Source organism: Somniosus microcephalus, chromosome 2, assembly GCF_052327205.1.
Source record: "Somniosus microcephalus isolate GS21.2 chromosome 2, FLI_Smic_1.0, whole genome shotgun sequence".
NCBI classification, from domain to species: Eukaryota; Metazoa; Chordata; class Chondrichthyes; order Squaliformes; family Somniosidae; genus Somniosus; species Somniosus microcephalus.
Window position 1 is genome coordinate 270136550 of NC_140988.1, and position 12851 is coordinate 270149400.

The 12851-nt window shown below is 47.0% G+C and overlaps 1 protein-coding gene across 1 annotated transcript in view; it reads right to left on the bottom strand.

The window, feature by feature from the left end:
• The window catches only part of LOC147123380 (interleukin-6 receptor subunit beta-like), a 166900-nt gene that overhangs the window by 13841 nt on the left and 140208 nt on the right, over positions 1 to 12851 (bottom strand). Inside the window, exons 13-15 of the mRNA XM_085971978.1 lie at positions 9158 to 9301; positions 5919 to 6059; positions 3526 to 3613 (exon numbers count right to left, since the gene is read on the bottom strand). Of these exons, the coding sequence (XP_085828104.1) occupies positions 3526 to 3613; positions 5919 to 6059; positions 9158 to 9301 (373 nt within the window). The remainder of the gene's footprint in view (positions 1 to 3525; positions 3614 to 5918; positions 6060 to 9157; positions 9302 to 12851) is intronic.

Sequence of the window (12851 nt, forward strand, 5' to 3'; positions counted from 1 at the left end):
AGACATGATTTACCCTTGACAAAGCCATGCTGACTATCCCCGATTAATCCTTGCCTCTCCAAGTGGAGACTAATTTTGTCCCTCAGAATTTTTTCCAATAATTTCCCTACCACAGATGTTAGGCTCACTGGCCTGTAATTCCCTGGTTTATCCCTGCTACCCTTCTTGTATAATGGTACTACATTAGCTGTTCTCCAGTCCTCTGGTACATCCCCTGTGGCCAGAGAGGTTCTGAAAATTTGTGTCAGAGCCCCTGCAATCTCCTCCTTTGCCTCCCACAGCAGCCTGGGATACATCTCGTCCGGGCCTGGGGATTTATCCACTTTTTGGCCTGCTAAAACCGCTAGTACCTCCTCCCTCTCGATGCTAATATGTTCAAGTATGTCACAGTCCCCTTGCCCGATTTCTATGTCTGCATCGTCTTTCTCCATAGTGAACACAGATGCAAAAAATTCATTTAAAACCCCGCCTACATCATCTGGCTCTACACACAGATTGCCACTTTGGTCCCTAATGGGCCCTACCCTTTCCCTGGTTATCCTCTTGCCCTTAATATACTTATAAAACATCTTAGGATTTTCCTTTATTTTGCTCGCCAGTGTTATTTCATGGCCCCTCCTCGCCCTCCTAATGTCTTTTTTAAGTATGCCCCTGCACTTTTTATACTCCTCTAGGGCTTCTTCCGTCTTTAGTCTTTTGGAACTGCCAAAAGCCCCCCTTTTATTTCTAATGCATTTTTGTATATCCCTTGTCATCCAAGGTTCCCTTTGCTTGTTGGTCCCACCCTTGACCTTTACAGGAACATGTTGGCATTGTACTCTCTCTATTTCCCTTCTGAAAGTCTCCCACTGTTTTGATGTGGATTTTCCTATAAGTAGCTGCTCCCAGTCCACTTTGGCCAGATCCTGCCTTATCATATTAAAATCGGCCTTCCCCCAATTTAGAACCCTTATTTCCGGGCCGTCTTTGTCTTTTTCCATGACCACCTTAAATCTCACCGAATTATGGTCACTGTCGCCAAAATGCTCTCCTACTGATACTTCCACCACTTGCCCGGCTACATTCCCCAGAATTAGGTCCAGTACCGCCCCCTCTCTTGTAGGACTTTCTACATGTTGGCTCAAAAAGCTCTCCTGGATGCACTTTAAGAATTCTGCACCCTCTAAGCCTTTCACACTCTGACTATCCCAATGAATATTGGGGAAGTTGAAATCCCCCACTATTATTACCCTATTATTTTCGCACTATTCTGAGATTTGCCTACATATCTGTTCCTCTATCTCCCCCTGACTGTTTGAGGGCCTATAGTACACTCCCAGCAAAGTGCTTGCCCCCTTTTTGTTTTTAAGTTCTACCCATATGGCCTCATTAGAGGAACCCGCTAATATATCATCCCTCCTTACAGCAGTAATTGACTCCTTAATTAATATTGCAACACCCCCTCCCCTTTTACACCCCCCTCTGTCTCGCCTGAAGATTCTATACCCCGGAATATTGAGCTGCCAGTCCTGACCCTCCCTCAACCACGTCTCCGTGATAGCAACAATATCGTACTCCCATGTGTTCAACAACAACTTCAGTTCATCCACCTTATTTGCAAGACTCCTTGCATTAAAATAAATGCCTTCCAGCCCTGCCATATTCCCTTTTGCCTTCACATATTTGCTCTGCCTTCCCAGCTGACTTGTTTTTTCCTCTGTATTTGGCTGTAAATCACCCCCTACTATAGCTCCACTCTGTACCCCATCCCCCTGCCAAGTTAGTTTAAACCCCCCCCAGCAGTGCTAGCAAACCTCCCCGCAAGGATATTGGTTCCCCTCTGGTTCAGGTGTAAACCGTCCGACTTGTACAAGTCCCACCTTTCCCAGAAGCAGACCCAGTGATCCAGGAAACTAAAGCCCTCCCCCCTGCACCATCCCTTTAGCCACGCATTCATCTGTTCTATCTTCCTACACCCACTAGCACGTGGCACCGGGAGCAATCCAGAGATTACAACCTTTGAGGTCCTGCTCTTTAATCCTTCACCTAGCTCCCTAAATTCTTGCTGCAGGACCTCATCCCTCTTTTTACCTATGTCGTTGGTACCAATGTGGACCACGACCTCTGGCTGTTCACCCTCCCCCTCCAGAATGCCAGTGACATCACTTCCAGAGAATGAATAATAACATTAAAAAAAGATGGTGGTGAGCAGAGTGAAACAACTCCAGCTGTATCTCTGCACAGCAATTGGCTTGCTGTGGGTGGGTGAAAATGTTGTCATGTTGAATTTTTTTTTAAATAACCTGATTTCACGCCTTAGATGGGTGCTTCATTCTTCCCGTTTATGCTCCTTTTAGTGGTTAAATAATGGGATTCTACTGGAGTGGGATTCTATTGGCAGCGGAGGACCACAACGTCTGCCAGCTACTAAATTCTGGATAAAGACCTTAGCCGCAGTGTATTTCTGCGAACCTGTCACTTTCAGTATTAAATTAATATCCCAGTCATCTGAAATTAATGAAGAAGCACATTTTGCAATATTGTTGGCACTAACTTTAGCCTCCTGTTAAGCAGGATTTTTTTTTTTAAATCAGGTTTCTGTGATTTTTTTTGATAATTGTATAAAAATAAGGAAAATGTACTTTTAAGAGTATAATTGCGTACAATTAGTCTCAGAACCCTTTGGCTAGTGAGAGGATATATCAACTAGAGTTCCCACTCCTGACCAACGTCCAATGACCAATACTGAAAAGGGTGCATGTGATGTTAAATGGGAACAGGATCATGCTTCCACTGTGATGTCTCCTACGCTCCAGCTGTCCATCTCGGGGAGGTCAATAATGTAACCTCCAGCGCCTAAAACACTGCAGTGATTCAAGCGCTGGGGCCCATGTTATGAAGCAATGCAGCCTAGTCAGCACTTGATGCATTCCAAGCTCCATATTGTCAGATGATTAGGCCCACATGTAGCCAAGCAAATAAGGCTGAAGCCCAACAATGCGGCTGCAGCCTCTGAGCGACACTCCAGATATTAAGCATAGTGAGGATGCTTCCAGGAAACCCACCTAGAAGGAAGGCATATTGCTCCAGAGTGGCCCTCTCTTTGAAATATGGCCAGCTTCCTTCCTATGCCTGGTTTCTTTGGCCTCTTATCTTGCAAGGGGATTCAGTTCCTAGTGCTGCAAATGCAGCCAGCAGTCCCTTCACTGACTGCCGACATCAGACATTCCAGATCCCAACCCATAACCCATTCCTCGTGCATCATGCTGCAATGCTACAAAATACTGACATGTACTCATCTTTACATTTTCATATTCAGTGTTGCCAGCAGAGAACTTCACACACTGTGACTGAATATTGGGAAACTGGGCAGGTGCTGTCCAGTATTTTATGCCCGTTCAATATAGTTGATGGAAAATCATCTCAATCGGCTGATTTTCCAATATGTACTGCGTCTTAAGTTCTGTGCCAGGAGTACAAAAGACTAGAACTTACCCAATGTTACTTGAAACTTCAAACGGTATATTTAAAAGTCAATGCACTTACCTATGTTTGTTGTTGAAACAGACTACCCATACAATGACTATTAGTAGGAAGCAGAAAAGTACAGGCACCACAATCATCACTTCTTGACCTGCAATAAAATTATAAACTGGCTATTATTTTGAAGCAACGCCAGTCACAACACAGATCACAAACATATAATGCTTGTATTACTATTTAGATTTAACAAGGCTTCCCTCAGTATTCATGTAAAATGTTATATTTTAGTGTTATCCACCATTTTGTTCCATTTACACGCTGAACGTTTTACCTGAATATACTGGTAAAGATCAACGTCCAGTTGATTCTAAACAAACTCTCCAAGAGCCTTGAAATTATGCTGCACCAATATTAACACATTTGTATGAAATTCCTTAGTCAGCTATTTTAATTAGGTATTTATTTTAAATGACTTAACCCCTCCGTTAAAATAGCCAACAGAGGAATTTCACATGAACGAGTTAATACACTAATATTCACACAATGTAATTACACGGCTGAGGAGTTTACAGGAGAGATATCAAACGTGTAGATTTAAAAATAATCTTTGATGTCGTGTTGTCAAACTGTTGACAATGCGCAACTTACATTAAATACTTAACTACAATTAGAACTAAAATAGCACCCTCTTGGCATATTTACATACTTGGCTTTGTGTAAACCCAGGTTACATTTCTTCTTGCTTGAAGGGGAAGCATGTTATAAATCATTAAAACTCTTTGAGGGGGGGAATTTGGTTGGTGAGCGCCTCCCTTTAGCGCCTCCGGGGGCGCTAACGGGGCGCTAGGAATATAGCGCCCGAGCGCGGCGATTTTAGCGCCGCTTGCGAAATTGACCAGTAGTTCTGCGGCGGCGCTAAACACTACTGCCACGATCTCCTGTGCCTGCAGATCATGACGTCAGTCAAGCGTGCAAAGCCCTGGTAGCACGACAGACCGGATATTGAGTCGCACCCCCTGCCTTAGCGCCTGCTGCTAGGAACGACAGGTAGAGGGGAATGTTTTCAAGTCGGGAAGGGGCTGGGGGAGCGCTATTTAAAGGCGGGCACTTCCTGCCTTTTGTTCTCGGCAAAAGTTTTGGTTTTAACGCTGTCCTAAGGAGTTTTAGCCCTCAGCACCACTTTTGAGGTTCCTAAGTGCCGAGCTTTCCCTGGGCCTATCCATTAGTGCTTCCAACACAATTGCTTTTGAGGTCTCTCCAGGCCGAGATTCAAGGCTGCAATGAGCAGGGAGTGGCTGGCCAGCAAGATGGCCCCTCCCCTTTAAGAACTGGACGGCACCAGTCGGTCTGGCTTCCATGGTAATTGGCATCGCCTGAGCTTCAGTAGCATTCTGAGGTAGCGCCTCGCTCCCTGACGTTTGCACCTTAAGAGAGGTGTGTAGCGCCTGATTTAGCGCTTAAATCACCTCCAGGGGCGATAGAGGTGAATTTTGCAGTCGGAGGCGATAATTAGCACCGGGCACTAAACTTTGCACCCGGCTGATATTAGCACCCCCAAAATGGGCGATATGAAATTTTTCCCCCTTGTAATTTCATGAGAATTCCAATTATTTTAGTTTAAAAATAACGTACCTCAATAAGTTTACCAGAGCCACTGTTTCTTTTGGGCTCAGTGTCACGGGGTTTGAATCATATATGCTTTACTCCTGAGCGTATCACATGTACTTCTGCAGAATCGAACATGTGCTGTTCCATTGTTACAATGAATAGGCATCTATTTTCAGCTGATCAGCTACAAATGCAATGCAACATATTAAAGTTGCTGGAAGCACATTGATCTGCTGTGCCGATTTTAAGTGCTACTTGTGTACTCAACTCAGTGAGGTGTTTGGATACTGGCACAGGTCTATTTTATGCAAATGGCTTCCATTCAGCTCCTGTTGCTGATGGCAGAGTTAAAATCAGAAACTCACCTCTTCCGCCCGCACCCTTGTCTGTCCTGAATGCGCACCCCCCAGTAAAAATCGAGGCCCAAGAGTCCAAGCCAAGACCCGCGAAGATCACCAGGGGGCAGAAGTTTATCCTATTGCTTTAAAGTGGCCCCTGACAAAGGGGCTCATTGGAGGTGACAGTATCAGCTTTGCAGGGGAGGGAAGTTGGCCTGGAAAGTCGACACCACAGCTGCACCCGTTCCTCGACGCCGCTCTCCCTGATCCCACAAACCTTTGCAGCGTCAGCCGCAGGCACTATCCCAATGCAAGGGTCGGGAGTGCGCCCCTGCCGATTTTCTGGGCCAATTATGTTCAACGAAGAAAACAAGTATGACTGCAAAAATAAGTATGCAGCTCATTAGAGTTATTTGCTATCTTGTATAAAACTGGATGGGTTTTATGCAGCTACAAACCTGAGAAATAAATGCCTGAATATTGACCTTTTTCTTAAATTGCTTCACTTACCAATTGGATTTGTTGTGAAGAAAGTCAATGTGCTATTTGTGCCTCCCTTCTCTGTGGATGCCATAACATATACTGCGTATTCAGTATTTTTCTGCAGAGATTTCAGTGTATATTCACGAACAGTCGAATTCACTGTTACAGCTGCAAAATATTGGAAAAAATAATTAGAAGGCAGCATAAAGGTGTCCAAGAGAACTTTGTGAAGAAGCCTCTGTATGCATGAACATTATTCATTTCACAAATTAACTGAAAAAAGGCCGCCTCAAAGGCGGATTCACTAAATGCACCTTAGATTAGGAAGGCCCCAACTTCAGTCGATGGTCTACATTGAGCAAGGGTCCTTAATATTCCTGAGTTAAAGGGGAGGGGAGAACTTGCTGCTGCCCCTTTACACACTTTTGGTTTTTAAGGTCAGCCTATAAGTGCTGCGCGAGCAGCGCGTGCCTGAGACAAGAGGCGCAAGGATTGCCAAGAATCGATCTTCGGGCCTCATCTACATATTCGGGCGAGCTGCTGCCGTCAGTCTTACCGCAGCAGGCAGCTCGCCCCATGAGAGAAGTCCATTTCGGGCCGCCCGTCTCGCCGGCAGCAGTCCTCTGCTAATTTCCAGGAGGGGGGTTGGAGCATGCAACGCGGGGGGTTGGGGGGGCAGCGATCACTAAGACTGTGGAGTCGGGCGGGGGGGGGGAAGAAATCCTGCTCCTTCTGGCTCCATAGAAAGGTTTTATTAAAAAAATTTAAACACTTCCCTTTAGTTGCCAGCTGCAGGGCTCAGTGAAGAATCCTGAGTGGGGCCGACCTGACGCCCGCCCCGCTCATCGGTAACTAATTTTATAGAGGGGCGCTTCAACAGCTGTTAGGCCCCGAATTAACATATTCAAGGGGCCTAGCGCCTGTTGTCGGCAGCCACCTGGGACGCCTAGAAAATGGGCCCACAAATTTGGCTGCATATAGTGACACCACGGTTCCCGGTCAGAATGGAGATGATGGGGTAATTCCCCCAACAATCACACCTGGGATTGATTTTACGCACAAAATTTGTATTAGATAACTATCCTCCACTCACTGCATTTTGCTGGAGAAATAACCTGGCTTTTATTGGATTTTCGGTTATGAGTTCTGCTTGCTGTAGTTTGTAGAGACTATTTTTAAATTGACACTGCAGACTGCTGTAATGCGCTGTTTAAATAGACTGTTCCGCTGAGTAACTAGACTTTGCTGTGAAATAGACTGTTTGTTGTGAGTCCTGCCGTAAGTCCAGACCCGCCTCCAACTCATTGGCTGACACAGTGGTGTCAATACACAAATTTAACAGTGGGATTTGTTATGAATCTTATGATCCATGAAGAAAGACTCATGAAATAACACTGGACAGCCAGCTGGTGGCGCCGTCCAACGAGTATAAATACTCGGGCATGGGCCCAGCTTTCCAGGACATTTTGTAAACAGGAACTAGTGAAAGATAACTAGACCTCCATGTTTTGAAACAAGTTGATTAAAGCCTTGCTTTATACTCGAACCAAGTGCGGAGTGAGTTTTATTATGTCAGGATCAATGCCTGTGCAGATTGGTATGCTTTGTGTCTCTTTTACGCTCAAAAAATGGCCACAATGCTTACCAATTTCTACCTATGAATGTTTTATTATTTCTGGAACAGTTTTAAAAGCAAGTCCAGCACAGTATTGCTGGTTATGTGTTTTGGTCTCTTAGAGGCTCCGGACCTATCAAGACACATGAACCTTAACTTGAGCATCCTAATGGCCTGCTCAATGACACCTTTGTGGTGATGTGGCTGTTGTTGTATCTCTTTTGCTCTGGGGTGCTGGGATTTTGAAGAGGTGTCATCAGCTATGGTAAAAGGGGGTTTCCCTTGTCTCCAAGCAGCCATCCTATAAGATTGCTCCAAGGTTGGGACATTGTGGGGTGGGGGGAGGGGTAGATATTGGATTGCCTTAAAATTAATGCATCATGGCTGCTCTCTGGGTAGGGGCAAATACGTGCATGAAGAGGTCCATGACAACCTGCCTTGACAATCTCAGCCTCCTGATGCACTGCTCCTCAGGCAGGTCAAGGAAGCTGACCCTTGGCCTGTAGAGCATGTGAGGTGGGTAAGGTCTTTGGCCACATGGCTCCACATTTGCAGTCTTCTCTGAGGTTCTCCTGAAGCCCTATGCTCTTCATTCCTCTGGGTCCTCACTCCAATAGAGTGCAGCTAAAGCAGCACCCATACTCAGCTTCGCTGACTTTTTAGGAAAAAGTCTTTCAATTGCAACAAAACCCCAGCAATCACTATACAGTCACAGCCCACAATGAAAGGAAAGAGCACCTGATAATGTTGCAGCTTTTTTGACATTGTGGCCCTTTTATGTCCGGCACACTGACCTGTTCCGATGCAATTGCACCAAGGTTCCCCAGTGATGTTGCTGACGTCCATGTATCCTGTGCAGCAGTAGTTAATGTCACATCGGGGTCCCGATTCCATCATAGGACCCCAATTTATTATTCATGAGGCTCTCGCCTCTCTACAGCGGGATCTTTGTTGCTGTGAGGAGTCTCCATCATTTGGAATGTGGCAGATCGGAGCCGGGAGCAACAATCTTCAAATTTTAACCCCTTGGCTAAAACATTCTTGCCTATTGGGGGGGGGGGGGGGGGGGTTAAAACTGAGCCCTATAATATCATTTAGAAAGGAATTGGATACTTTTTTTTAAGTAAGCATGTAAAAGGGTAGAGCTTGGAAATGGAATTAGAGTAGACATTTCCATTTGAAGAACTAGCACTGGCACAGATGGGCTGAATGGCCTTCTGTGCTGTAAATTCTATTCTATATGGATAGCATTTAACTGAGTAATAATATGTGAAAATACATTGCTACTCAGTACAAGAGGAAGCCCGGTGTTAAACCATTAACCGGCAGTCCTTAAAAAAAAAATCAGTGTGTAACTGCTGCACATAGTATGCAACTATAAAGTACAGACCAGGCAGGTCCTAGGTTTAATCAGCAGAGAAGGGGAGAAATCCAATAACAATAACAAAATAGTGAATTATATAGATGGAATAAATCTTGGAGAACTGCAGCAGCACCAAGTAGAATAGTACATAGAGGCACATAAAGGGAACAACTAAAAGAATGAGACATTCACAATGACAACACTGGGGATTCCGGTCACAACACTAATATGGATCAGACTGTGACTTAATATTATTTTTTACTAGACTACTCTAAAGAGCACTCTTACCATTTTCACCTTTCGCAGATTTATAAAAGATGGTGTAATTGGTGATGAACCCATGCCGCTTTTCTACTGGGATTTCATGCCATTTAATTGTGGCTTCCGTTCCTCTCACAACTTGAGTAACACCACCTGGACCTTCTGCCGGATCTGCAAAAGAAAACCTTAGTTTAACACGCAACGTGATTCAAACAATAACACACAGCATTTATTCATATAGGGCTGGATTTTAACTCAGGTGCGGGATGGTGTCATGTTATCCGCATTTCGTGTTATCCACCCGAATATAAATGGATGTGGGAGATTGATGCAATTTTAACTTAATTGTCCAATTGATTTCTAACGTGTGGGAACCCTTGGCAAATGGGTTTTTCCTGACTGAAAGTCGCCTCCGATGACGTCATCATTGATGCTGCATTTAAGGTCTACAGCAAGCCTTGCTTCTTCTGCAGACTGCCAAGCTTTTTGCCTGTGGAGTGTGAGAGACCTGCAGGAAAGATGACTAACTGGAGACCCAGATCAGCTCCTCGCTTTGACGAGGTGGCCCTGCAGGCATTAGTAGATGGGGCTACAGCCAACAGGGAGGTGCTCTTCCCTTCTACAGGGAGGAAGAGGCCTCCCACTCAGACCAAGGCAGTGTGGATGCAGGTGGCTGAGGAGGTCAACTCCTTGGGAGTCACCCGCAGAACCTGGATACAGTGCCACAAGAGATTTCATGACCTTCTCCGCACTGGAAAAGTGAGTATGATTTTCCCATCACCCCCAATCTGATCCCCATTGCCTTTCCTCACCAGCACTCAGCTTCAGCAATCTCTTCCTCCACATCCCACTTGACACTGACATCCATGCACCCTTACCCACTCCCTTTCTCTCTATGGTCACATTCACATAACTATTCGACTATGCAGCCCTCACACTCCCTATCACTGTAATGCTATGCAAACAACTGACAACACACAGGGAGGACCCTTGGTCTTGCCATCTCACTCCATCTTTGTCTCCTTCTAAGTATTGATGCTATGGAATCTCTACACTCACTCCTTCATTCTCACTCAATCTCCACTTGTCTCCCTCATTGCAGGAAAAGAGAGCTCACAATAAAAGAGAGTGAGCGAGGACAGGAGGAGGGACAGCCTCATTAGCCCACCTGACCCCCTGGGAGGAGGCGGTCCTGGTAATCATGGGAGTAGAGGAGGATGCGCAAGTGGGGGACGGACAGACGGGTGCAACACAGCAAGCTGGTGACAGAAAAGTTTCCCATCTCTCTCATTGGCATTGCATGAGTCGCTGATAATGATTTTGAAGCTCTAACAGATGGACTTATGTGCATGTAACCTTGGCATCACATCTCTGGCTCTTTCCTTTACTCCCCCACAGGACCATCGCAAGCATCCGTCACCACTAGCCAGGAAGAACAGGCTGAGCAGCCAGACTCCTCAGAGGAAGCTGCAACCTCTGAGGGTGCAGCGTCACCAGAATTCAGAGCACCCAACACCAGCAGACACTCGCACCTCAGTGGGACCTTCGGGACATAGAGTAGTGTTGTCACCTGGTGTATCACAGCTCACAAGTGAGCATCAGCAGATTGTGGAGACAGGGACAGCAGTGGAGAGTCCTAGTCAGAGGGTGCAGGACTCTGCCAGATCGGCTCAGCTGCATGTCAACCCTCTGCCTCTGGGTCCATCCATAAGATCAGCGGTGCTGGAACTCCAGGAACAGATGCAGGAGTCTCTGGCAGGTTTTGTCTCCAGGGTCGCTGCAAGTGTGGAGCGAATGGAGGAGTCCATAGCGACCATGAGCAGAGCCTTTGTGGAGTCATTGGCGCATGAATGCATCACGACGGAAAGGATGGCAACGTCCCTCGAACGGATGGCAACAGTAGACGAGAGGATGGCTTCGGCCATGGAGGAGATAAGTCGCCAGAGTGCTGAAAACATGGTGAGTGTTCATAATAGAATAACATCTCTGGAGCAGCGATGGTCATCTATTGAACAGAGAAACCAGACCTTCATGGAAGTTCTTCTGAGTAGGACTGCCATTGCAGATACGGGTCCCCATGGCCCCCCTGATGTGCAGCAAGATGCTCTCCAGCCACTTGCAGGCGCTGAGGGGGACCTGACCCATGAGAGGAAAGTTGGTGGCAGATATCAAGGAAGTGGGGGCTCCTCTCCAAGCGCTCATACTCCCATACCACTGCAGAGCCCTCGGTCAGAGCCTCACCAGAGTCCACACCCAAGTGAGATAGGCATCTCAACCCCTGCACAGCCGCAGGAGCAGCAGACTGTTGACGAGCCCTCACAGGCTCGCAACCCCAGAGGACGCCCGCCAAAGGTGTCAAGGCAGGAGCAGCAGCAAAGTGAGGAAGGGGCCTCCACATCTGCTGAAGTCACAGGGGAGGCACCACGTAGGAGCACGTGTAAGAGAAAAATTCTGCACAAATAGTCACAAGGGTAGTCGCTTGGGTGAAATGTTGTGTTTATTGTAAAAATGCCATCAGTTGGTTCTTGTACATAAAAATTCTGATGGCAACTGTTGCAGTTGTGGCGTGTGTCATTTCGCGAATGGGACTTTCACATTGAGGGCTTAGGATTACTTGCAACTTTCAGTATGGTGGTCAAATAGCTAGGCATCAGCAGGGTCTTGGCCACTGTCGATGCTCAGGCAAGAAGCTGCGAGGCAAAAGTGCTTGATCGGCTAGGCTAAGCAAATTTGGCCAGGATGAGTGCGTTCCTTGCATCCCAGGCAGCAATGTTCTCGCGTAATGCTGCTGCTGGTTGATGGGCCTCTGCAGGATAAGCGTTTTCACACCCCCCCCTCCTCCTCCTCCTCCTCATTTAAGGAGGGTATGTGAGGAGCCACTTGGTCCTCAGGAATCTGCAAGCCACGACGCTGTGCCATGTTGTGAAGTGCACAGCAAACCACGACGATTCTGGAGACCCTGACTGCTGAGTACTACAGGGCTCCAGCGGATCTATCCAGGCATCTGAAGCGCATCTTCAGCAAACCGATGGTTTGCTCGATTATGGCTCTGGTGGACATGTGGCTGGAGTTGTAGCTCTCCTCAGCTTCGTTGGATGGGCTCCTCAACGGCATCATTAACCACGTCCTCAGGGGATAGTCCTTGACTCCAAGTAGCCATCCGTTAAGTTGGTCTGGCGAACTGAATAGCAGAGGCACACTAGACTGGCGCAGTACGAAGAGTCATGGCAACTGCCAGGGTACTTGGCACAAACATGCAAAATTTCCTTCTTATGGTCACACACCAGCTGAACGTTAAGGGAGTGGAAGCCCTTGCGGTTGACAAAAATACCTGGATTGCGATGGGGTGCCTTAAGAGCCACATGTGTGCAGTCGACGGCGCCCTGCACCCTTGGAAAGCCTGCCAGATTAGCTAATCCAACCGCTCGCGCCGTGACACTTGCTCGATCCATGGTGAAATGGATGTGATTGTGCGCGATGGCAAAGAGGGCGTCGGTTACCTGCGTGATGCAAGTGGGTGCGGCCGCCTGGGAGATGCCACTGATCCCTGGAATGAGCCTGGGGCAAAAAGGTTGAGTGCGGTGATGACTTTGACAGCCACTGGTAAGGCTTGTCCACCTGGTCCTCTGGGCTGCAGGTATTGTTGCAGCATTGCGCAGATGTCACTCACTACTTCTCGCGAAAGTCAGAGCCGCCTTTGGCACTGCTGCTCAGACATGTT